The following is a 27,748-nucleotide window of genomic DNA, read 5'->3' as shown; positions in this document are numbered from 1 at the left end:
TCTTTTCCTGTACTGCTCTATTGTTCTTGTTGGAGCCATAGAATCACCTTATTGTATGTGGAACGTACCATATATTCCCTTCCTTTTGTGTTTTTATTACATACACTGCTCCCCCTGCTTGCAGGACTCTTCTTCCTTAATTTACCCAACTCCTAATCTCAGCCTAAGTGAGGGGTGTGAGAGTTGGCTTATCACCTGATCCTCCCAGACTGATTGAGGTGCCTCTTCTCTGTGCTCCTATGTTATCCTCCACAGATTTCCACTTTAGCACTTAGCATCCTATGATAAGAACTATTACTCTTCCTTTTTAGCTTCTAATTGGAAAGTTCCTTAAAGGTATAAACTATGTTTTGTTTCAGCATTCTCAGAACCTCATCAAGGGCCTAGTATACGGCAGACATACAATAATATTTTAAAATAGATCAGGATATTTTGAGTTTAGTACATAAGAATATATAGTATACATGTTTTCTTTATTCTTGAGTACTTGACAAATATTAAAAAAAAAAATTCCCTTTACCCTCCTTGAAATAATTGCTGACGTGAACAAAGGCTTCTTCCATGACAGTTAAAAGGTTAAATTACAAGAGTTTCTTACCATTACAAGAGTAAATATAAGAGTTGCTTACCATTGGCTAGTGCAGGCAGAGGAGCAGTTAGAAAAATTTCTGTCTCTGCCTTAACCTAAGAATATGTCAATACTGCTCTTCCGTAATTCTGTGTTTCCTAACTTTCCTAGAACAAGTATAGGATTGTTGAAATTTCTTAATGAACCTAATAGGAAAATAAGAAGAATAAAAGTTGGGAATTTTGTTTTTGTTTTTTCTGTTTTGTTTTTTAAAAAGTGATTATGCCTTATACCTGAACTAGAAAGGAAAAATCCAAATTCTAAACTTCAATAATTTTAGAAAACTCCCTGTCATTGTTATGCGTCTGTTTCTCCTCTGTGCACCCCAAGGAAGAACTTAGTCCATAAGTCTGCCTATACAAATGGAAGTATTCTTTTATAAACCAACAGGAGAATCACAAATAATAATGATTTCTGAGGAATGCAGGGAAATATGTATAACAGCTAGTTTTATAGATGTTTAAAGTAGGATGAAGAGAATTGTGTAGTTCCTAAATTTATGGAAGAAACTAAGAACTGCATGGCTAGCATATTTCTTAGACTTCAGAATTTCAAAGCTAATATATTTTTTTCTTAAATGAGAGAACCAATGTAAGATCTCCCACTTTCAACTACCTGTTGAAACTAATGAAGGTTAGCCCTTGGCTGGCATCTGGGAGCCTAACTTTGAGAACATTTCCTAAGTGATAAAGTTGACTGCTATGACGGCTTACTTAGACTATACCAAGAGACTATGAAATTTATGATGAAGACCTACTTTCCTTCTGAGAGTCTGAAATTTTGGTTGACATAGGGTATCTATGGGACTAGTTCTTTTTTTTTTTTTTTTGAGTCTTTACCTTTATTATTTTTTAAATATGAAATTTATTGTCAAATTGGTTTCCATACAACACCCAGTGCTCATCTCAACAGGTGCCCTCCTTAATGCCCATCACCCACTTTCCCCTCCCTCACACCCCTCATCAACCCTCAGTTTATTCTCAGTTTTTAAGAGTCTCTTATGTTTTGGCTCCCTCCCTCTCTAACTTTTTTTTGTCCCTTCCCCTCCCCCATGGTCTTCTGTTAAAGTTCTCAGGATCCACATAAGAGTGAAAACATATGGTATCTGTCTTTCTCTGTATGACTTCTTTCACTTAGCATCACACTCTCCAGTTCCATCCACGTTGCTACAAAAGGCCATATTTCATTCTTTCTCATTGCCAAGTAGTATTCCATTGTGTATGTAAACCACAATTTCTTTATCCATTCATCAGTTGGTGGACATTTCGGCTCTTTCCATAATTTGGCTATTGTTGAGAGTGCTGCTATAAACATTGGGGTACAAGGGCCCCTATGCATCAGTACTCCTGTATCCCTTGGGTAAATTCCTAGCAGTGCTATTGCTGGGTCATAGGGTAGATCTATTTTTAATTTTTTGAGGAACCTCCACACTGTTTTCCAGAGTGGCTGCACCAGTTTGCATTCCCACCAACAGTGCAAGAGGGTTCCCGTTTCTCCACATCCTCTCCAGCATCTATAGTTTCCTGATTTGTTCATTTTAGCCACTCTGACTAGCGTGAGGTGGTATCTCAGTGTGGTTTTGATTTGTATTTCCCTGATGAGGAGTGACGTTGAGCATCTTTTCATGTGCCTGTTGGCCATCTGGATGTCTTCTTTAGAGAAGTGTCTATTCATGTTTTCTGCCCATTTCTTCACTGGATTATTTGTTTTTCAGGTGGGGAGTTTGGTGAGCTCTTTATAGATTTTGGATACTAGCCCTTTGTCCGATATGTCATTTGCAAATATCTTTTCCCATTCTGTTGGTTGCCTTTTAGTTTTGTTGATTGTTTCCTTTGCAGTGCAGAAGCTTTTTATCTTCATGAGGTCCCAATAGTTCATTTTTGCTTTTAATTACCTTGCCTTTGTAGATGTTCTATGGGACTAGTTCTTAATAAAAACCCTTAACTCTTGCGTCTCAAATGGAGTTCCCTATGTAGAAGCACTGTACATGTGTGACTAAATTTTTGACTGGAGGCAGGGTGCACTCTGTGTGACCCCTCACAGGTGGGAAAGAGCATAGGAGGCCTGCATATGGATCTTTCTAGAATCTGCCTGATGGTTTTTTTATATTAATGATCTGGCTGTGTATCTTTATCATGACACTGTAATAAATCTTGGCTGTGAGCATTACTGTATGCTAAGTCCTGTGAGTCCCTTTAGAAACACAGAATGTATATATGCTATTGGGGACCCCCAAGACACTACTAAATAGTGATATTAAATAAATAAACAAAAACTCTATCATTATCATCTCACAAATGTGGGGGGCGGATTTTTTTGTTGTTTTTGTTTTTTTGTTTAGATAGAAAAAGAGAAGAGAACCCACAAGCAGGGGGGAGTGGCAGAGGGAAAAAGAGAGAATCTTAAGGAGGCTCCATCCTCAGCATGGAGCCCAATGCAGGGCTTGATCTTCTGGGAAGGGATCATGACCTGAGCTGAAGTCAAGAGATGGATGCTCAACCGACTGAACCATCCAGGTGCCCCACAAAAGTGTGTGTTAATACAATTCTGCCCTATACTCTGATAGTGTGGAAACATGGAAACATAATATGAGAATAAAGGACAGAATTTTGAATTGGATAAATTTAGCATTACAAGAAGTTCATTACATTCTTATTTTTCTCATTTTGCTACAGATCAGTGGAGACCTAATTATGGGCCAATAGCAGACATGTGCCGAGGAACTACTAAGGTAAATTTATGCCTAGGAAGTATACCTTTCCTCCAACTTACCCTCTTTTGCAACTGAAAATTAAAAATTATTCATGGAAGATAATACTCTTTGTGAACTCTTCCCTCTGGTCACAATGTTTTTTTAAAAAAAAAAACAATAACAATCTTAAATTCCATCCATTAATATAAATCTCTGTGTTTTAGTTATTTATAGTTCTTTAAGAAAGTTTCAAACAGTACAATATTTTTTAGTTGCAAAAGATTCTCAAATTCCATTTACCAGAAGAAATAACTTTCAAAACCAAAACCATATACCTTTTGCTGTAGCTCTTTTACTGCAGAATCTCTATCCATACATGCCTGTCGAAAGGCTTCATAAGCTTTATTGAGTTGCTCGCCAATATTTTTATCCATTCCTTTCTGTTCTGTAGCATCACTATAAAGGATGGAGTAAATGACAGGTCTGGAAAATAAAACAATTTAGATAGCTATTAAGTTACACAAATCTTATTTTTAAGACACATCTTAAAAACAGTTCCATACAGTTTATCATGAACATTATAGCACCAAGTACTATAAAGGTTTATAAAGGCATATGGGTCTCATCTAAAATCCTGATTAGAAATGTTAAGAAACCTTAACTTCTACAATTTTTAATATTCTTTACTAATGTTCAAGGAGCAAGTGGGGTTCCAACTCACAAAGATGCTACTTTGAAAACAGTAATCTATAAATGCAACCTTAAAATGGAGAAATATAAAAGGCCATTTGTTATTAATACTTTATTATAGAAATGCACAACAGGATTAACAACGTGGGAAGGGATTTCTTTTTACTAAACGGACAGTTATTCCCACTTACAAGGTGAATTCTTGCTACACTGAAATTAGAGCAAAGTTAAATAGATAATAAATGTTTGTGGATGGAGTTCACACTGCTGTTATCGCAGAGCAATTAAAATGTGTGAAAATGCTCTTATTTTAGCACAAAATCTAGGGAGAGTTGCTGTTGGATTGTACATTAAAAAAGAAAAAATCACATCCCTTCAGTCCTACCCACACTCTCTATTAGTTTTCCAAACTCCCTGCTGTTTTGAACTACAGGTGATCTACTGAGTGGAGGTAATTTGGTTTTATCATCTCAATTTGCATAACATCTCTAACCACATTCCTTGGCTCTGAGCAGAGGACCATATAATGCTTCGGATTCCTCCTGTCCAGCTGTAAAAAACAACACCACAGGACTTTTCTCTTAATCCTCTGAAAGCCAGAGAATAGATAAAATTCTCTATCAGTCCTAGGGGGCTTGAGGGTATTAAATTATTTCACTTCTTTATGATTGGAAATCCTTAATCTTACACTTTAAGCTTTCATAACATCTTTCATTTTATTTTGGGTACACAATGCTTTAAAAATAATTTTTTTTTCAGTATTTTACATTAAAGTACAATCACATAGGGGAGCCTGGGTGGCTCAGTCAGTTAAGATTCCGACTCTTGATTTCAGCTCAGTTCATGATCTCATGGTTTGGGGGATCAAATCTTGTTTCGAGCTTGGTGCTGACAGTGTGGAGCCTGCTTGGTATTCTCTCTCTCTCTTCCTCTCTCTCTGCAACCCCCCCCCCCCCCGCCCCACTCATGCCTGCCTGCTCTTTCTCTCTCAATAAATAAACTTAAAAAAATTAAATTAAAAATACAATTTATATAACATAAAATCCACCACATTAAAGCATACACTTCTGTGGCTTTTTGTTGTACAATCATCACCATTACCTAATTCCAGAACATTTTTTTACAATGTTTATTTTTGAGAGAGAGAGAGAAAGCGTGCAACAGGGAAGGGGCACAGAGAGAGGGGGACAGAGGATCTGAAGCAGGCTCTGTGCTGACAGCAGTGAGCATGATGCAGGGCTCGAACTCACAAACCACAAGATCACGACCAGAGCCAAAGTCAGACACTCAACCACCTGAGCCACTCAGGAGCCCCTAGTTGCAGAATATTTTTATCACTACACAAAGAAGGTAATATTAGCAGTTAATCCCAATTCCCCCCTCCCATCAATCCCCTAGCAATCACTAATCTTCTTTCTGACTCTATGGATTTGCCTATTTTAGACATTTCATATAAATGGAAACATGCAATATATGGCTTTTGTGTCTGGCTTTTTTCACATGGCATACAATTTCTGAGGTTTACCCATGTTGTAGCACGTAATAGTACTTCACTGCTTTTGATGTCTAATATTCCGTTGTATGAATTTACCACATTTGTTAATATGTTCCTCGGTTAATGGACATTTGAGTTCTTTCCATTTCTTGATTATCCTGAAGAAAGTTACTATTTGTGTATGCATACTTGTGTGAATATATGTTTTCAATTCTCTTGGTTACATACCTAGGAGCAGAATTGCTAGGTTAGATGATAATCTTCTTTAACTTTTTAAGGAACTGCCAAAGCTGTTTCCACAGAATGTGTACAAATTTCTATTTCTACTAGTAATATATAAGAGCCCTAATTTCTCTACATCTTCACCAACGCTTATTGTTCATTTTTTAAATGGACACCCATCCTAGTGGGTGTGAAGTGGTACCTCAACAATTTTGATTTGCATTTCCCTGATGATGTTGAACATCTTTCCAGTGCATACTGGTCATTTGTGTATCTTCTTTAGAGAAATGTCTATCTATCAAATCCTTTGTCCACTTTTTAATTCGGTTATTTGTCTTCATATTGTTGAGAGAGTGCAAGTGGGGGGAAGGGGGTGAGGGAGAAGGGAGAGAATCTCCAGCAGGCTCCACACTCAGCACGGAGCCCAACATAGGGCTTGATCCCATGACCCCAGGGCCAAGACCCAAGCCGAAATCAAGAGTCAGATGCTCAAAATGACTGAGTCACCCAGGTGGCCCTTCACATTGCTGAGTTGTAAGAGTTCTTTATATATTCTGGAAACTAGAGATTTATCAGATATATATAATTTACAAATTTTTCTCCCATTCTGTAGATTGTCTTTCTACTCCTTGATTTTAATTTTGATGATGTCTGATTTATCTATTTTTCATTTTGCTGCTTGCTTTTTTTCATGTCATATCTAAAAAACTGCTGCCTAATACAAGGCCATGCAGATTTTCATCTATGTTTCCCTACAAGAATTTTATACTTTTAGCCTTATATTTGGATCTTTGATCCACACAGAGTTTATCTGTATATGGCATGAGGTAGGGGTCCAAACTCTTTCTTTGGCATGTGGCTATCCAGCTGCCCTGGCACTAAAGGCTATTCTTTTCCTAATGAATGGCCTTGGCATTCTTATCAAAATTAGTTGACCATAAATCACAATGCTCTTTTAAATACCTAGGTAATATTTCAATCCTATCAGATGGTCTTTTCATTTTAAGATACTAAATACACTAAGTCATTTTCAGGTTTAATAAAAACAATTTTGAGGGTTTTGTTATGGGAATCAGAATGTTACTGTTTTCTGAAAAAATAAAAGAATGGTAATTTTTTTTGGCATTCCACTCAGGAAGTTTGTTTCTACTGCCACCTCTGATAGATATAAAGGACAAAATACCGTTAGGATAACTAACACTGCCAGGATCTCTGACATGCCATAGACACTACAGAAAAATAAATAATATTAACACACAAAGTATCACTTTGAGTAGTTTGGACACCATATCATTCAAAGAAGGATTTAAGGCAGCTTATAAAAATACAAGCAAGATAAAAATAAGTATACAAGAAGCGAAAGAAAACAAGAATAGGCAGCTATAGAGACTATAATATACTGTAATATGCTAATGCAGAAATTAGAGGTTTTAAGTAACTAAGTGACTAAGTTACCTATCACTGTCTTAAAAACCTGCATATCATAACAAATTGTCAACATACAACACATTTATATTTTAAAATCTGAGACAAACAGGAGCCTTGAATTAGGAATCCATCTAGTTTCTTATTTTGTTCTATCATTGAATAAGTCTGTGACCTGAGTTCAGGGCAACTGAATCTTTTATTTTTTTTTTTAGGTTTTATTTATTTTGAGAGAGAGAGAGAGAGAGAGAGAGAGAGAGAGAGAGAGAGAGAGAATGCACACAAATGGAGGAGGGGCAGACACAGGGAGAGAAAGAATCTTAAGCAGGTCCTATGCTGTCAGCACATAGCCCTAAAATTTATAGGGCTTGAACTCACAAACTGTGAGCGAGATCATGACCTGAGCTGAAATCAAGAGTTGGTTGCTTAACCGACTGAGCCACCCAGGAGCCCTTAAATCTTTCTGAACCCAAGTTTATTTCTCTCCAATACAAAAAAAGATGTTTGGACTTGATGTCGAAGAAACTTATTTGTTCTACAGTTCTTGAGTCTGTGAGTCTAAAACTGCAGGTCTGCTCCATCAAGAAGGTGCATTCTTGTTTTTAAAAATGTAAATGCAGTACTAAAAATAGCTGCATCATATGCAAGTAAATAGTGTGGAGGCTTTACTTCAGGTCCTTGAATTAGATCACACAAATGTCACTAAGAAGAGTTACTGAGTAAATTCCACATGGATGCATCCTATTTCCTGAAATAAGAATGTGTGGTGGAGAGATACAATTCAGGTCAATACAACTAAATAAATGATACATTTAATTTCTATCTCACAACCAAGAAGAGAATTGGGTGTTAGATCAGTGACACTGACCACAGAAAAAGTCGCTGGGACCCAACTAATTAAATTGGACAGATTTCAAATATTAACACCCTGAACTTTAAAGCCACTTGTTCCTCAATTTTTTTAAAGCATTTGTTAAGTGTAAAATTAATTTCACAATTTAAGAGGCAGTCACATTTCAATTACATTTTGGTATGCCTTCTGCAAAACTTGCCAGGCTCCAGGGAAATGGTTTTATTTATAGTAAACATGCTCAAACGCAAATCTCATCACCTAAACCCAGGAGATCCAAGCTAGAGCAACCTCTGCCTTGGAAACATTCTTACAGTTATGGTTTTTCTCTCTTAAGTGTATTTTTAGGAAAGCCATCCATGGTCTGGTTTGCTGGCTCCCCTCCATTCTATGAGGAAAAGATTAAGTTACTGATGCCCTAGAATGCATCTGGGCAAGGAGAAGGCAAAGCACCCCTACCCACTCAGGGCAATCCCCTGAAGCTAGGATAGTCCCTACCCACCCACATCTGCCCCTCTGGCAGTAGTTCCTTTTTTCCCCTGGGTGGTTCCTGTGAGAAGGAAAATGAAGGACAGCAAGTTCCTGTTCTGCCTCCTGGGTCCAGTGTGTGCCACTAGGAGGAGGCACCAAGAAAATCCCTGGGCAGCAGGCTGCTTCCTCTTTCATGAATCCCTTGGTTCAATCATGAAACTGTTCAATAATAAAGAGGTAGCCTACGTAAGGGAGATAATTTTATCTTTCCTTGGAAAAGTTTCCAAGCTCCAACAAAAGTTTGCCAACTGCTAGGGTCAAACTTAGATCTTAATAAAATATATCCCATTACTATTCAATTCAATTAAAAAAAAAAAAGTTTACTTATTAGCAAGGGGCTTCGGAGAGTACCACATTAGAGTTGTGTTCCTTTTACAAAGTTTTTCCACCAATTCTTTATTTCCTATTATTCACATTGCCATTTGACTGATTAAGAGCTCAGAGACATTAAAAGACTTGCCTAGAGCTACAAAGCTGTAAGTGTGCGAACTGGGAATAAAGATTTGAAACTCTTAGTTCAAGAACTGTTTATTAAAGGCAACTGCAAAGTATTCTCCCAGGGTGCCATGGTGGATATGTTCATTTGATGAAACATTGCCAAGGAGGAGCAAAGCCTGTACTGGGCACCACTGACACAGTGAGAACAAAACATACACAAAACCTATCCTCATGACAACATCATTAGCTGTAACTTAAAGTGTATGTGCACACGCACGCATGCGCGCACACACACACACACTCCCTGAGGTATCTAAAGGCCACAAAATTTGGAGAGGAAAGTGGTCACATCTATTTTTGAGGTTTAGGAAAGGCTTTGAGAGGTCGGTAACATTTGCACAGGGTTTTGAATTATGGATAGGAATGACCTCACCCATTCCTTTTATTTGATTATCAAACAGCAGTCATCCTTTCTAAAGTGGGTTCCCAAGGGCTATAAAGAGGTTTTTAGTGTTAGGTAATATTTATTCTTCACTAAAAAAGGCTAGGATAACAAGCATTTCTTTGTGCATTGTTCAGCTTGATTTTTCTGATCATACAACTCTGCAAACCTGAGATAATTCTTCAGTGTAACAATGATGGTTACTTACAGAAAGGGTTGATTAGGCTAGTGCTCTTCCCATGATACTTAAAACAAAGTAACAGTGGGAACGAAATAAAAGGCAAGTCTTGTACCTTCACTGGACCTCAATTTTCCTTGCTTTTAAAATGAAGGAGCTAAATGATTTAATCTCCTTCAACTTTATGATTATATAGCATTTCCAAGCAAAAAAAAGAGTACAGAAGCGATTGCTTGGCAAGTACAGTGATATATTTTTCCTCATATGATATAGATTTAAAAGAAGTATTCATTTTGTTTTAATTTTTATTATAAACTAGGCCTTGGTTACAAACCAGCTGATATGGCATTTAATTTTAGGATGGCAAGAAGCATGGAGTTAAGTTACATAGGGTGTCCTGGAAGTAAAGAAATGATATGATACTGTGAAAGTATGTGATATAAAAAACGTGAAATAACACTGTAAAGACTACTTTTATTTACTTAATAACATTTAAGTATGCCCTCCTAACATTGTACCGGATAGAAGGAAGAAAAGTAAAGGTTCTGGATTCAGATCCCAGATCTGCAATTTTCTAGCCATTTACTTAGCTTGTGTATTAGTTTTCTTATGACACACAGTTTGTAGTGTTATTGTGCAGATTAAATATGAAGTATGTATATTATCTGTTCCTCAACATCTGTTCTCTTCTCTAGTATTCCTGACTTATAGCTGGTATGGTCATGTGACTATGTTATGGTCATTGGCAAGTAAGTGCAACTTCCAAAAGGAGCTCTTCTCCTCACTTTTTTTTTTCCCTTCCCCAACTGGATGGGATGTTGTGGTTAGTCACCTAGAACACCATGGTGAGGACAATACTTCATAAGGCTGGAACAACAAGAATGAAGATGTCTATGTCCTTGATACCGTGGAGCTGCCAGATCAGCCCTGGACATCTTATACTTTAAATTGTAGTATGTGGAAGAAATAAAATTTCTGTCTTATTTAAGCCACTGTCTTTGAGGGTCCCTTAAGAGAGGAGGTGAGCTGTATGTTAACTGGTACAACAGTCAACACTAGTTCAGTGCTGAATGCATCGTACATGTTCCTTTTTTCCATGGGAAAGAGACAAAGTCATCGTCTTTGCCTTTTTCTCTAATTAGAGCTTGTAATTTAGTAAGGCAGGCATGCATGAAAATGATTAACCACACTAGCAGGCCAATTATAAATGTGTAAAAAGGTATGATCATATCATATCTTGATAGGGGTCTGGGAAGCACAGGTGGAAACATTTGTGGGAATTCACCCAACAGTTCACTGAAGATTTATTGCATGTAAGTTTTACCTCAAAAGAAGAAAAAAGAACTGCTAAATAAAAGGTGTAAGCAGGATAACAGCTCAAGAGGAAGAACAATTAAAATGAGAGGGATTGTGGAAAGCTTCACACAGGATCTGACACATGAGGATTTCAACTAGTGGAGAATTGAGAGGGAGGAAAGAATATTCACTCTGAAAGAGCAGAGGAATTGAGAAGCCACTAGTATAGTGCATTTAGGGACTGTAGGTATTTTATTTATGAAGTCTAGGATGTGTACAGAGAGGAAGGAGAGGTGAGGGTGTTAAGACAGAAGTCAAGGCTACCAGGTATGATTGTGCTGCACTGTAAAAGCCCTAGGGGATTCATGCAGACCATAATTGGAACCCCCTAGAGTTACAGAGTGTGCTAACTGCATTAACTATATGCAGCAGACTCAGTTATGGCCGGATTGCAGTGGACCCTGAATGTTACTATGAGAAATTTAGGTTTTAACCTGCTGACATTAAGAAGTAATGGAGGACTAGGGTGCCTGGGTGGCTCAGCTGGTCGAGTGTCCAACTTTGACTCCGGTCATGATCTCACAGTTCATGAGTTCAAGCCCTGCATTCAGCTCTCTACTGACAGCACGGAGCCTGCTGTGGATTCTCTGTCTCCCTCTCTCTCTGCCCTTCCCCTAGTCATGCTCTCTCTCTCAAAAATAAATATACATTAGAAAAAAATTTTATAAAAAAAAGAAGTAATGGAGGATTTTCAAGCAGGAGATGAACACATTTTAGAAAGGTAAATTGGATACACTGTGGAATACAAACCTGGAGACAAAGTGAGGATATCTATAGGAAGCTACTGCTGTATTCTGGGTGAAAGATGGCCTTGAACTAGAGCAGGGGAAATGAAAGATGAATGGATTCAAGAGACATTTCAAAGTCAGAATCAACAGGATTTGTTGGCCAAATGGATGTCCACAATACACACGAATGCAGCATTCAGGTCCCTGCAATTCTAAATCAGCTGGCCTGGGATGGGAATATGCATTTCAATAAGCAAAGCAACCCAGGTGACTTTGTTGAAGATGGTTCACCAGCGATATTTTTCAAAATACCAGGACTTTTGAAAGTCCTCTGATACTGGTAAGTCCTTTGACAGTCAACCAAGCCCAAATCTTTTTACCAAAAACAAACAAACCAACAAACAAAACCCTACATTTTTGTAAAGAAAATAATGGAAAGAGAAAGAAGCAATACCCATTATTGTATCATTTCATGTCACAAAATGTACACTCTTTTCCTTCCAAATATAAAGCAAAAAAGATAGGACCACTTATTATCTGGACAAGGTCATGTCAGAAGGTAAATAAACTAGGGAATGCATAAAATAGTAAGGCATTTTAGCAGAAGTCTGTTATCTTATACAAAGGCAAATAGGTAGGAATGTTATCTAAAGGGTCAGTTAACCCTTACATGCTGCTGAGTAACGGGAAAAATAATTCTGTCTGATTGTGTGATCTTTTTTTAAGTCTCCTCCCTTCTACTCTGCCAAATCTGTGACAATAAAGTAGCATTACTAATGATCTTTCACAAGAGTAGGATGGTTTGTACCTATCTTCTGGTGCTAACCAGAAGAGTCGGGGAAAAAAAATATTTTCAGTAATCTTAAAAAAGTCCCCCTACACAGACCACAATAATATAAGAGATGTCACAGGCTGCACAAGATTCATAAAAGGCAAAGTTGTTTTTGAAAAAGAAGTAGCTAAAATCTCATGAGTTAACAGATTAGGGACCCCTCCAGCATCTCTGAGTCATTTACTGTATCAGAACAAAATAAAACCACTATGAAAGGAAAGAGCTCTTCTATGAAGATAGTGAAACTTCAGGAGACAGGGGACCTTTTCACAAAAAGGCCTGTTTTCTCTTAAATCACAGTTTAAATTGCTGAGCAGTCATTTAGTGTTGAGAATATTACCAATGATAAATGGAAAAAGGCAAAAGCTTACATAATTATAAAGCTGTACTCTGTGCTCTTAACCATGGGCACAGGACTCCTCAGCTCTTCATAACCTTGTTTTTAATTTCCCTGAGGAACACCTAAAGGCTGCTGAGCAAATGTTTGCAAGTCACAACTTGTTTTATTAGAAGTAATTGTGAGAACTCCAATGGGAAAATAAATAAGGTTTCAGAGATTTCCAGATCTCTATTTCCAGTCATTCCCAAGACGTTTAGGGTGTGACTTTAAATGTATAATATGATAAAAGTTTAAAATCAGATACAATACCATGCAACACACTCTTTCACTCCAACTGTTGGATACTCCTGAAGACAAAACCCCCAAAATCCCTGGATATCCTGACAAACCAACTTCTCAAACTGGCATTTGTGCCCAAATTACCCAAGTCTCCACTCTCCTCAAGGCCAGTTTTTCTCAAATGTGAATATTCAGACCAAATAACACTTGCTGTGCTATCCTACTGTGAGGAAACAAGAGCTTATTAAAAATTTTCACTTTTTTCACTTTCACTTCTTTTTGTATCTGGAAAAAAAAAAGATGCTATAAGATGCAGATTCCAAAGTTAATTTTTAACTGAGACAACATCTTGTGTAAAATATATTAATTTCTTTATTAAGACAATTTGAACATTATAGATCAAAATCAAAAAGCCTAGTCAACCAAAGATAAAATCAGATTTAGGAGTACAGAGTACAAACTAGTTGACAGGTAAGAGTAAACAAGTCATTTAACCTTTCTGTGGACCTCAGTTCCCTCATCTGCCCCAGTTTAGGATGTTTGGGGTAGAACATACTGTAGGACATGGGTTAACAGAATCATCCAGGGCGGTTGAAAAAAAAACAACAGATCAGTAAACACTGTCTAAGACCTCTTGGATAATTTGGGGGGCGGGGGAGAGGGGGAAAAGCGGATGTAAGACAAATTTAGGATCATTGCCATAGGGGGTCAATTCATAACTGGGAAAGCCCTGTATTCTGTATAACAGTGTACAAATATGCACCATGGCAGGGAAACAGACTTTTGATAAGGTGTCTTTGTGTTCCACAATGATCTGCTTTTTGAACTGTTTCAGAAGAAGCATATAGAATTTGGAAACAAAAATAGCAGTTGCTTAGAAGATGTTCTTTAAAAGAAAGAAAGAAAAAAGGTATTTTGATACTTTGGCAGATGGCCCACAGCAATAGCACTCTAATGTTAATCTTGGTTTTGTGAAAATTCCACAACTCATCAGTTTATATGACAAGTGTTTCCTCTTGGAAACAGTATTAATGGAAGAGACTCCATTGATAGCATTTGCACTGAGGTTCATGTTGAGAGAGAAATCTGAGTGGGACCAAGTCTTCTCCCACCAAGCAGCAATGGCCCTTTCCACTCGATGCTCCCCCTACCAATACCCTAATCATTTCAATTCTATCTAAATTCTCAAACTATCTACAGATAGTTGAGAAAGGACATAGATCTCAATGACATGACTTAATTCCAAAAAGGCACACAGCCATGGACCAAAAAGACAATTTTAGATTTCTGTTTGAATGACAACAATTCCAACAATGAAGGAGGTATTTCCTCACAGGGAACATCAGGGATGGGGGTAAGGATTGATACCTATTGAGGTAATATTACTTGCCTCAGGTGCTTTATATAAAGTACCTTATTTTAATTTTTCTTTTGCAGGATCACAAACTGCCTTCCCTTTCTACATAAGGATACTGAGCTTCAAATTTATGTAAGTTGACTAAGGTCAAAGAATTAGAAAATGGAAGACCCAGATAACTCCAGGTCGCTCCAATATGAAAGTCCAATCTCTAGCTCATTTTATTCTAATTTAGTTTTTATTTTTAACCACAGAGATACATATCTATATTTTAATGAGTCAAAGAGCTTCACAAGGCTTAAGAAAAACATTAAGTCCCTTGCTCTCTTCTTTCCCCTCCCCATTTCCTGCTTCACCTTGGCAACAATTTTCAGTTCTTTTGGTTCTTTCTGGTATTTATCTCTGTATCTCCAAACATGCTAATGTTGCTACTATTGATTTTTCAGTTTTACTTTTCTTCCCACTATGCAAAGTAAGGATTCAGCTCTTTTTAACCCCCCACTCCCTGGCCCTGACCTGCAACTTTATACTCTCCCCATTCTCCCAAAATAGTTATATCTTCTAAAAAGAGGATAGTTAGATAAACATTCAGCTTTTACTTTCTTATAACTATGCAATGTTATTCACTGGTAAGCCATACTATGACTCCTTTCCCTTCCCTGAAACACCTTTCCCTTCCCTGAAACACCTTTCCCTGAAAAAACTTTATTTACTTTTATTTCCCATCATACTAATACAATCCATTCAGACACTTCAGTTACTCTACCATTTTCATCTTCTTAGAGGAACTCCCCTTGAGCTGTTTGACTTCAGTCTAGATTTGTTGATCTCTATGCCTGAAGGTAAACCTTCATCTCAAGACCTTCTTTCACCTTGATTTTGAGGATTCCCTTTGTTCATCTCTCTCTCTAGTTGAATCCCTCATTTTCAGTATCCCAAATTTTCATCTTTCTTGTTTTACTCATCCCATTTGGTGGACTAAACCCTCCAACAGCTTCCTGAGAAAGTGTTGGCAAAGAAAATTTTTTGAGACCTTGCATCACTGAAAATACCTTTACCCTCAGATTTAACTGATAGTTTGCCAGGTTAAAAATTCTAGGTTGGAAGCAATTTTTCCACAGAATTTTGAAAGCTTTGCTATGCTCTCTTCTAGCTTCCATTTGTTTTTGTTGAAGTCTAGAGCCATTTTGATTCCTGATCTTATATTTAACTCACCTGGAAGTTCATCCTTCAGTTCTGGGAATTTTCTTCAAATATTTTTTGGCCAATTTCATTTTTTCTGTATTCCTTTGTGGGACTCCTCTATCAGGATGTTGATTCTTCTTGTTACTCTAATTCCTCCTACCCACCTTCTTTTTAAGTGAACTTTTCTTACTTCATAGATAAAATATCTTAAGCTTGCTGTCTTTGGTAACCAATATTATTCTCCAAGTGACAGTTAACCAATCCTGAAGAAAATAAAATAGTAATCGAAGTGGTAGCGCTTCCAGAGCTCTACTGAGGCTGGGCATATGTGAACCAAACAACATTCCACCACCAATTGCCCAGCTCAACCAGAATAACTTAACTTTGATTAGTTATATATTTTGGGATTTCAAGTTTGAAAAGAATCACCGGCTTATAGGTATCAGATTCCCACCACCTCCACCCAGAATGATTTATAATGCTTTAATAAGGTCTATTTTTTGTGGAGTAGTAGAGACAATATGGGTGATTTGGAAGGTGGGAAAGGCCCCTCTGCTGGGTTTCCCCCACTGCTGAGACTATTCTACTTCTATGTAAGTGTTCTGCCAGGGTTCACACTTGTGGTAAGAGGGCACTTCAAATCCAATGCAGTTTCGGGACAGGGGGAGGAAATCACCTTGAGTTACCTCTTCCACTCTGTCCTAGAAAAGAAAGTCGCCTGCTTTTCCAACCCTCTGAGGTACGAATAGTAATAAGATTTCACATTCTATGTCAGAAAAGTTGCCACCTTAGCAAAAGAGATAAATAAATTAGTGAGAGATACACCCTGTCTTTTCTGTATTTTAGTTCTGTATTAGCCTCCTTACCCACAATTAGTATCAGAAACAAAAGTACGAGTCAATAACGGGAGTACATACCCTTAAATAAAAGGACATCCTCTGTCTTACATAGTTAGGGTAAAATTTTAAAGACATGCAAGAGTATGTGTGTTTTCCCTACTTGAAGAAGGGAAATGGATGAGAACTGTCACTCCTAACATTTAGTTATAATCATTTCCCACTTTTAAGATAGTTCCCTAACATAAGCAGCCAATTTCCCAAAATGACAGTTTGCATTTGTAGTCTCACTTTCCAATATACCCATAACACGCTGTACCTCAACTGTTAGTGTGTTACAGTCAGGCAGCTGAAATAATAGAAACTTAAATATCATTGAGTCAGCAGTGTTAGAATTTAGATTTTGTATTTTTTCCATAAGCTGGTGGTTAGCTAAATGCATCACGATAAACAAGGTAAGACAACTCCCTACTCATCAAACCAAAAGCTCCCCAGACGAGGTTTCCATTTTGCTGGATGTTAAAACTTGGTGAAACTTTTTGTGCTATCTTTTAAGAGTTGAAAGATTTCACAGCCAAAGACCACACCCATGTATTTCAGCTTTGCCTTACTTCCTTTTTTCCTCCAGTAGTAGTACTTCTTTCTCTCAGACTGTTTATCAAATTTTTTGAGTTGAAGTGTACAATCAGTGTAACACCAAAAGAAAACCGGACATGACATGTGGTATTCTACCCCGATGTGAACAGAAACATGGCACTGCTCAGTTAGCTTGCTCAGCTTCCTAAGGGGTATCCTCTCCTGCATTGGGGCCATGTTAAAATCTGGAAATGGTGAGTGGGGGTGAGGTTTATGCAGTTTAAAATGACTGTTTAATATTAAAAATCTGTTTTCTTAAGTCATATAAAGCAGTGCTCTGCAGAATATTCTTGGATGGGGGAACTACAAGAGAAAGAAGACTGTGTGGGAAAGAGGAGCAAATATGAAATGTCCTAGGATCTGTGAGATTTAAACGTTAATCAAAAAGGAGATAAGGATTCTAAAAAACCAAGAAACATCAATATCAATGGAAAGACATTTCTAGTTTAGAGACAGCAAATATATGAAATCATGAAATTATATTATAGTAAATGCTACATAACAAATGGCCATGAACAGTAAATGCATTTAAATATCCCACAATAGTTGATTTTATTCAAGCAATTTGAAATATTTTCTTAAACAGATCTGAGTCCCTGATTTCTGTCTTTTTAACAAGTCACTCTCCCTAGCAAATTACCTAGTTGTGTTTGTTCTGCTGTTCCAGAGAATAATGTTTATAACTCATTCTACGCAAATGTTTCAAAGATTCTTATAACTTCAACTTCTTGAGTAACAATCAAAATGGAACTTACATTATTTTTCTTAGTCCACTCAATTCCCAGTTAGTGCCTTACTGAAATGACTTGAAAAGATAGACCTTGTGTTCACAACCTACTTTCAACACTTTTTTTTTTTTTTTTTGCAAAGCAAAACTGTTGGTAGTAAGTGAAAGCAACTTCAGATTACCACTGCTCAGTTTACTCTCATAATTTAGTATTGATAATTACTATCAAAGAGAGTATCCCTGCATAAAAGGAAGAAAACTCAGGTTACTATCAAGTTACTATACAGGACATCTCCCTTGTGAGATAAATGATTATCATTATTTACTTCCCAGACTCTTTTTCTTAAAAGAGTAAGTCCCTTAAATGTTTTTCTTGGTTGCACAACAATGCAAATGCATTAAACCCTACCAAACTGTACTTAAAAATAGTTATGATGGTAATTTCATGTAATATGTATCTTACCATAATTTAAAAAAATGTTTTTTACAACTGGGGATTGAAAAACTATGACATATGTATTACACAGGTCTCAAAGGCCTGTTTTCAGTTTCAAAGAACCTAGTTCCAGTCCTTCTCAATTTTTTTGAACAGTGTCAAATATTGCACCTAGTTCAAAAGACTGTAAACTAATTAGCCATCCACCCACAAGGCAGTTCATTTTACATTCTCTGCTAGCCTTTTTTGAAGATGACTCAGAATCTTGGTCCCAGACTATAAAGAGATTTTTGTTACCTATTCTAGATAATAGCCTCCTCTTTCCCTCTACCCATGACTGAAAACCACAGCAGCAAGCATAGAAGATTGGGGGGTGGGGGGGGGTGGGGGGGGACAGGAGTAAAAGGGAATGGCAGCCACAACATAAATCCTACAGGAACCAGAAACCCAAACTTGTCTTGATATAATGAAACACAAACTAGGTGAAATTAAACAGTAATACAGATGTTTATAAAGTGTTAGAAAACAAAAAACCAAACAGTAGTTAACAGCTAATCAGTTAATGCATCACATCAGAACAGTTAGAATAGTGAAGTTTTATATCACAGGCTATCTATTTTTATTTACCATTTACTTTTAGATAATGAGCACAATTTTAAAAAGCATGCAAAGTCTTTCGTTGTTATAAGGCACACTCCCAAATCATGTCAATAATTATTTTTTTCTAGATTGATACAAAGTCAGTTAAAATACTCAAATATGCAAGCATTCAGATAATGACTGCATCTCTCTGTAAACAGCACTTATGAGTGTCTTAAAGTCCTCCACAGTTTACAGATGTATACTGTTATATGACATTACCCGCCTAAGGTCATATTCTTGACAGTGATCAGAAAGTGTCTGGAATAATCATTTATAAAAGGTAATAACTCGGGGCGCCTGGTGGCTCAGTTGGCTGAGTGTCAGACTCTTGATCTGAGCTCAGGTCTTAATTATAGGGGCAGGAGTTCAAGCCTCGCGTTGGATTCTGCACTGGGCGTGAAGCCTACTTAAAAAAAAAAAAAAGTAATAACTCTACCAAAGAGTACAAAATACACTATTATCCACATATAAACAGTAAACTATTAGTCTAGAAAAAAGGTGGCCTTTGGTGGTTTGTACTTGTTAAAAGCCATCCCTGTTCTATGTGTGTGCACGTGTCACACACGTATCTGGACTGTGTTAATAATTTTCACTTCATATTAAATAAGTACAGGCATGATGAGCTTGTATATTTTTTTCACCAACTCATTTTGAAACCCTCTTATGGGATTTGGCTACAGTAGCATGTAAGCTTGGTTATTACCTCTGAAGAAAGAAATTTCCCAACAAAATTGGGAAGCTAATGACAACAAAGTGAAACTGATGCTTTCCCAGTTGAGTGTCACTCCTGGTTTCCTTCAAGGCATAGAAGAACTTGCCCATGTAGAAGCAACACCCTTTACTTTCTTTATAGTATAACTGGAATAGAGGAAAGGACAGCAATACCTTTTATTATCAGCCTCAGCCTACCTACAGCATTTTCTCTGACCATGAAAAAAAAAAAAAAAAAAAGAGGTAGGGGAGAGAAAGGACTAGGATAAACACAGAATTCTTCTTTGTTCTCAACATACGGGTATTTTAGACTCTTTCATTTATTTGGATTTACTCTGAGGAGTTTCTGATTGTTAGCTTTTTTAAGTTCTGAGCCTTTTTCTGTGGATGTTGCTATTTTAAGAACAATAGTACTTTCAGGCCAAGATGGTTTCATGAGTTAATTCTTTCAGATCTTCAAAGAATAGAGAGCTCTTATGCTCTTTAAACTACTTCAGAGCAGAGAAAGAAGGAACTCTTCTCAGTTCTTTTTAGGAAACCATCATAACCCTGATATCAAACTCTAGCAAAGATAATACAGAAGAAGAGGACTATAGATGACACCCAATTACTGATTTTAAGTAAAAATGTTACCAAAAAGGAACCTATATGCTTAAATATTACACCATGATCAACTGTAAGGTTGGTTCACAAACTGGAAATCAACTAAAATAACCCATCATCCTAATAGGTCAAAGAAAAGCACACAATAGGTCACAACAGATGCCTAAAAGCCATATGACAAAACTCAACTTTCACTCCTGATAAAAATGTTTAGTTAAGTAGTAATGAGAAGGCATCATCTTAACAACAAGAAATATACAGACCAAATGAACACTCAACATCTATTATTCAAAATTGCTCGCAATATGCTAGCCAATGTAAACACACACACACACACACACACACACACACACACACCTTGGTCCAAAATCCACTCTTTCGAAAAATCCTAGTAAGCTAGAAATATTAAAGACACTTCCTTGATAAACAGAACTTATTGGAAATTAATAGTAAATGCCATATTTAATGATGACATGGTAAAAGTATCCAAAAACTAAGAAATAAGAAAAGGATGGCCAGAATCACTGTTATTACATATCACTAGGCTGGATTACATATCACTAGGCTGGAGAAACTAGCAATTCATTAAACCAAAGAAAGAAAAAAAGTATAAAGAAAGATAAGACTATGTTTAAATGATTGTTTTCCTAGAAAATTCAAGGGGGACAATTTATTAAAACTAATAAATTTAGAAAATCGGCCAGATGTATAATCACTCATCTACATACCAGCCACAAAGTATTAGTGAATATAATAGCTAAAACAGACCAAAGGATTATTTTAATGAAACATAAACAGTTTACTTTAAATTTTATGTCAAAATGAGTGCAATAATATTCAAGAAAATTTGAAAAAGATAAATGAAGAAGGACTTGCTGTAGGAATTACTTTAAAAATGCCAGAATCAAAGAGATTGGTATTTGTATAGGGAGAGACAAATAGAACAAAGCGACAGAATAATAATAATAATAATAATAATAATAATAAAAGACCCATGTAAATTTATTATACTAAGGTAGTATTTCTAGTCAGGAAGAATTGATTTTAACAAATGAGTTCAGAAAAAAATGGCTAAATCCCTATCTTATATAATGTACAAAAATAATTTTCAGATGTTTTAAAGAGTAGAGCATAAAAAACTATAAAATAATTAACAGGCAATATAGGAAAATATTTTAATAATTTTTGAGTAGGAACTGCCTTAAGTGATAAAAAACAAAAACAAAACCTGGGCATTTTAAACCAAAAGACTGACAGTTCTTGAAAATATCTGCCATATATTTCATTAAGGATTAATATATCTGTACTCTAATCAAGTACAGATAAATAATTTTGAATAATAATGGGCAAAATATAGGGACAAGCCACATTAAGAGATGGTTAACTATGTTATGGTACATGCTGATAGAGGAATACCATGCTGACATTAAGATAAAATAGAGCTATACATGGCAAGACTTGCACCATATATTTTTTGGTCTGAAAACTCAGAAAACAGAATAGTATGTTTATACAATCTCACTTTCACAAGAGAACGAAATAACATGTTTTGTGCATGTAAGAGAGATGTAGACGGTCTTGGAGTACCTACGACTGGAGAAAGGCCTGAGAACGTTTCATTTTCTTTATAAATTGTTGGCTTTATACACGGTTGTATCATTTTGGGGTTTTCCACCCCTTCCAAATGATGAGAATATAATTTTTCAACAGAATACAGTACTTGCTTCTCTGCTACATTTGAAATGTGTATTCCAACCATAGTAAGCAGGAAGATCATTTTATTTTCCTACATTTTCATATCACTTCACTTCTGTTACTACCCTTTTTCCCTTAAGATAACTTGTCAAAAGCATCGGTGAGATAAATGACACCTTACATAGCAAGGCTGCTCTACTTTTGCTTGTTACAGTATAACAAGGGACACACCCACTCCTTGGTTTGAGTATCTTCCCCCTACGTTCTTCGCTTGACAAGCACAGCTTTTTACACCTGTAACTCGTTGTTTCTGTTCACACGAGAGTGCAGACCCTAAGTAACGCCTGGTTCCCACTGCGGGTAGGGTATGCTTTTGCTTTTTCCGCCTCGCCCACCCATTCTCTCCGTCACCCTCGGGGAAGTTACCCCACTTCTCATTGACACGGCTATGATGACACCCCACAGGAAAGCAGAGAGCGGAATTATGCAACAACCTTGGGAAGAACAGAAAGACCTATTTAAAAGTTTTCGAAAGAATAACCACGATAATACTGCTTCCGGAAGACAACCCTTGCCCCGAAGGGAGTCTGGGACACTCGTGCCGGGACCCACTGCTCACCCAGACATCGCAAGCCCTGCCTCCCCTGTCTCCCGGCGAATAGGTCAAGTCGGCGCGAGCGCTGGACGCGGAGTTGGGCAGGATCCCTCCCCACGGAGCGTCACGGCGGGGACAGCGTTGCAGCGCTGACGTCGCGGGCCCGGAAAACCCCTCCCGGGTCCGCTCTGGGACGTACACCCGGGTGGTTTCTCTCGCACAACGTCCCTCTCCACTCTTGAGAGGTGGTTGTCTCCGCAGCTCTTCGGCTTCTTTCACTGCGGCACCAGTACTACCAGCGCACCGCCCTCGCTCACACACACAAGTTCCCCGCCATTGTGTTCGACGGGTTCCGAAAGACGAACTCGCTCGCGAAGTTTCTTACTCACAGTTCAGGGATTCCGCGCCCGGGATCCGCGGCGCCCGGCCGAGTGAATCGACCGGAAGTTGCTTTCCGTTCCTGTTCAGAGGGCAGCGCCTGCGCGCGGAGCTTTTAACCCTTCACCCTCCACCCGGCCAGGCCAAACCAGACCCCTCTCGCCCCACCCACACTCGCCCCGCCCGTCCAAGCCCCGCCCATCCAAGCCCCGCCCCGTCCCGTCTCACCCGGGAAAGGATAAAGGACGGCAGCCAAAAACCATCAATGTCAAGGTTAAAGGTCACCTGCCGGCCTTGGTTAGAATTTTTCCTAAAGAGAAAATAACCAGGTTTAACATCACCCTGTAAGTGGGTTAGCATACACAAGAATCATCTGACAGACTTGTTAAAGACGTAGATTTATCAATTCACCCCTAGAGATCTTAGAGTTCAGAGCAAACTGGGTTGTGGGCGGAAGCCTGGAACCTGCATTTTTGTCGAATCCTCATGTGAATGTGATTAAGGTGGTTAAGGTCCACACTGAGAAGCACTACACACACACACACACACACACACACACACACCCATTTGGCTTTTTCCCAACTGTAACACCTTTCACTAAATACACTTGCTAAAGTTGGATAGTTGGTAAATACAAGCAGAACTTCATAGAAAATTCTCATGAATTAAGACTTCCCCATTATTCCATTTCCTCGGCATGCCAGAATAATCTCCAAGATAGAAATTTTAGACATTACATCTAGAAATGTTGGAACTCCCAGTTTTAGCTCTGATACCTACTGGTTCAGGCAAGTTGCTTAACCTAATGAACCTGAATTTCTTATCTGACAAATGGAGACAGTGATAACTTACTTCACTGGATGAATGGTCAATCCAATAATGTAAGCAAAAGCACATGGTAAATTTTAGAATGTTCTACAAATTAAAGATACTGTCCTGCCAGCTTCATGTCAGGCTGGCTTCTTGCCACCATCAAGGTTTTCCCTGGGATTCTTTGCATGAAACTACTGCATATGTGGAAGCTTCCTGACAGCATTGAAGTCTAGGACTTTCCACATTGACTGGAGCATAATTGCATCTGACTGAATGCATATAGCACTCTCAGAAGCTTCTATATTAATTACCTATTTATTTATTTAATTTAAAAAATATTTTTATTATATAAATATTTATTTTTGAGACAGAGAGATAGACAGAGACAAAGCATGAGCCGGGGAGGGGCAGAGAGAGAGGGAGACAACAGAATCTGAAGCAGGCTCCAGGCTCCTATCAGTACACAGCCCGACACAGGGCTCGAACCCACGAACTGAAAGATCATGACCTGAGCCAAAGTTGGGTGCTTAATCCACTGAGCCATCCAGGTGTCCCTAAAAATATTTTTAGAACTCTCACTGCTTTTGTACATATCTTACATGGGTTGATGCTGTTTGAAAAAGACCTCATCACCAAGCACAAGCATACTAAGGACATTGAAATAACAGTTTGATAGACAGGATTAAAATGAGCAGGAGTGGCTCGGTGGGATGAGCATCTTACTCTAGATTTCAGCTCAGGTCATGATCCCAGGGTCGTGGGATAGGGCCCTGCATTGGGCTCTGTGCTGACAATGTAAAGCCTGCTTGAGATTCTCTCTCTCTCTCTCTCTCTCTCTCTCTCCCCCCCCCCCGCTCACACTCTTTCTCTCTCTCTCAAAATAAATAAATAAAAATTAAAAACAAATAAATAAATAAATAAAATGACTGTGAATACTATAGGCTGTTATCAGGTACAGCCTGCTCTAGAACATATGTTCTCTATCCATAGACTTGGCAAAATCTTCTGCAATTGAGAACTTTCTTGTCCTAGGGATCTTGGCCAAGCCATGCCTGAACAGGTCTTCAGTCAGTGATTCTTTCTTCATTCTGAAGATTCAAGCCCAGGCCTGGAATTCTTGAGCTCCCTTTTTTCTGGTCACATGGTCCCATATAACTTAGAAGGTGGTATCTTCTCATGGGAACTCAGCATCTTGCTCCCTGGGATTGTAGTTTTTCTTTGTTAGAGCAGGAGGATCAGGTTCTGGTTGCCTCACTTTCTTCTTACACTTCTGAGCCATGGTTATTTGCATTACTTTCCTTAAGCCTGCAAGTCCAAGGGTTTAAAAGCCTGCCAAGTTGCAGTGCATTTTTAAATATTGAGCTTACTTTTAAAAGTCAAAGCCAAAATATATTGCAAAAAACATTTAAACAAACAGAAACATCTTGTATATAACATTGTGATCAGTTGAAAAGTTTCTGTAGTAAGTAGTAATTGAGTTAAACATGACAGTAAAACACTGTTTTTTTAAAGAATTTATTTTTTATGGCAGTTTTGGGTTTATAGCAAAATTGAGTGGAAAGTACAATATATGCATAAGCCTCTTCCATTATCAACATCTCCCACCAAGTGGTACATTTGTCACAACTGATGAGTCTACATCAACGTAATATTATCATCCAAAGTCCATAGTTTATTTTAGGGGTCAGTCTTCATGTTGTACATTCTATGAGTTTGGACAGATAGATAATGGCATGTATCCATCATAATAGTATCATACTATAGTAGAGTAGTTTCACTGCCCTAAAAATCCTCTGTGCTCCACCTATTCATCCATTCCACCCCCAGTCCCAGGCAACCACTAATCTTTTTACTGTCTCCATAGTTTTGCCTTTTCTATAATGTCATATGGTTGGAATAAAAAAGTCCATCCTTTTCAGATGGACTCCTTTCACTTAGTAATAAACATTTCAGTTTCTTCCATGTCTTTTCATGGCTTGGCAGTTTATTTCTTTTTAGCACTGAATAGTATTACATTGCTTGGGCGTGCCAGTTTATTTATCCAATAACCTACTGAAGGACATCTTGGTTGCTTTCAATTTTTGGTGATTACAAATAAAGCTGCTGTAACATAAGTGTGCAGGTTTTTGTGTGGACATAAGTTTTCAACGCCTTTAGGTAAATACAAAGGAGTGGAATTGCTGGATCATATATATTTTTAGTATGTTTTTTAAAAAATATTTACTTACTTATGGGGGGGGCAGAGAGAGAGGGAGAGAGAGAGTCCCAAGCAGATTCCATGCTGTCAGCACAGAGCCCAACCAGTGGCTCGGTCTCAAGAGCCATGAGATCATGACCTCAGCTGAAACCAAGAGTAGGACGCTTGACCAACTGAGCCACCCAGGCACCCTTAGTATGTTTAGTTTTGTTGGAAGCTATCAAACTATGTTCCAAAGTGACTGGACTACCAGCAATGTATGCCCGCCAGCAATGAATGAGAGTTCCTGTTGCTCCACATCCCTGTCAGCATTTCGTGTTGTCAGTGTTCTGGATTTCAGCCATTCTAACAAGCATGTAGTATATCTCACTGTGTTTTAATTTTCACTTCCTTGATGACATATGATGTGGAGCATCTTTTCAAATGCTTATTTGCCATCCATACATACATCTTCTCTGGTGAGATATCTGTTAGGGTCTTTGACCCATTTAAAATTTGGGTTTTTATAAGCCATACAGAGAAAGACAGATACCATATGTTTTCACTCTTATGTGGATCCTGAGAAACTTAACAGAAACCCATGGGGGAAGGGAAAGAAAAAAAGAAGAGGTTAGAGTGGGAGAGAGCCAAAGCATAAGAGATTCTTAAAAACTGAGAACAAACTGAGGGTTGATGGGGGGGTGGGAGGGAGGGGAGCGTGGGTGATGGGTATTGAGGAGGGCACCTTTTGGGATGAGCACTGGGTGTTGTATGGAAACCAATTTGACAATAAATTTCATATATTGAAAAAATAAAAGTAAAATAAAATAAAATAAAATTTGGGTTTTTAGTTTTCTTGTTGTTGAACTTAAAGAGTTCTTTGTGTATTTTGTCTAACAGTCCTTTATCAGCTGTATCTCTTGCAAACATTTTCTCCTAGTCTGTGGCTTGTGTTTTTATTCTCTTCACATTATCTTTTGCAGAGCAGAAATTTTTAATTTTAATGAAGTCCAACTCATCCAACTTTTTAGTAAATTGAAAGAGCTGCTTGGTGACTTCTAATTGAAATGGTGGAATGTAATAATACACCTAGAATGCATAAGCATTTTGAACGTGGAGATGCTAAAAATTTGAATAAGGAAGAAAAAATTAAACATACACATTTCTTAAATATACTTTTTCCTCTCTTTTCAATTCCATGATATTGTAGTCATAAAGAGAAATGGCTACATATTTCTCCAGTGTGTGAAACATGCATGCATGCTGGGATAGATAGAGGAATTTCATGCTAAAACAGTTTCAAACATTTTCCTTTTTCTATAATGATGATTAATTTTTTAGAATTGACATACAGTATGTTTTACTGAAGTTAAGACTTGAGTTGAGACATTTATTTGAGGATTAATCCTTTAAAAGGTTGACATAATTTCCCTACAATTTTCCTTTATTCATATTATGTTTATATACCTTAGGTTAGCAAGCAGGACTTTGAGGTGGAGTGGGATGAAAATGAGAACTGAAAAAAAGGGGGGCACCTGGGTGGCTCAGCAGGGTAAGGACCTGACTCTTGATATCAGCTCAGGTCATGATGTCATGGTTCATGAGTTTGAGTCCCACTCTCTGCCCTCTGTCTCCCTCTCTCTCTGCCCCTCTCCTGCTCTCTCTCTCTCTCTCTCTCTCAAAAATAAGTAAATAAAATTAAAAAAAAAGAAAATGAGAACTGCATACTCATTGAATATATTTTAGGTTTTATTTTCACACTGCTTAATATTTTATTGAGAGTTCTGAATATAAATCTAGGGAAAAGGAAAGCTGCCAGTATAAACACCTAC

At 37.7% G+C, this 27,748-nt stretch overlaps 1 protein-coding gene across 9 annotated transcripts in view; it reads right to left on the bottom strand.

The window, feature by feature from the left end:
• Positions 1–27,748, bottom strand: part of TANK (TRAF family member associated NFKB activator) — a 94,089-nt gene that overhangs the window by 55,890 nt on the left and 10,451 nt on the right. For 3 of the 9 annotated variants that reach the window (XM_007078456.3, XM_042994566.1, XM_042994565.1), the window contains exons 1-2: positions 22,574–23,073; positions 3,656–3,803 (exon numbers count right to left, since the gene is read on the bottom strand). In XM_007078456.3, the coding sequence (XP_007078518.1) occupies positions 3,656–3,803; positions 22,574–22,581 (156 nt within the window). In that variant the 5' untranslated portion in view covers positions 22,582–23,073. Of the gene's footprint in view, positions 1–629; positions 1,503–3,655; positions 3,804–15,698; positions 17,620–22,573; positions 23,074–27,748 lie in introns of those variants that run through there. The other 6 variants (XM_042994562.1, XM_042994563.1, XM_007078458.3 and 3 more) reach the window with 6 other exon arrangements.

The sequence above is a fragment of the Panthera tigris genome, chromosome C1 (assembly GCF_018350195.1).
Source record: "Panthera tigris isolate Pti1 chromosome C1, P.tigris_Pti1_mat1.1, whole genome shotgun sequence".
Classification (NCBI taxonomy): domain Eukaryota; kingdom Metazoa; phylum Chordata; class Mammalia; order Carnivora; family Felidae; genus Panthera; species Panthera tigris.
This window is presented reverse-complemented; position numbering and strand designations above follow the sequence as displayed.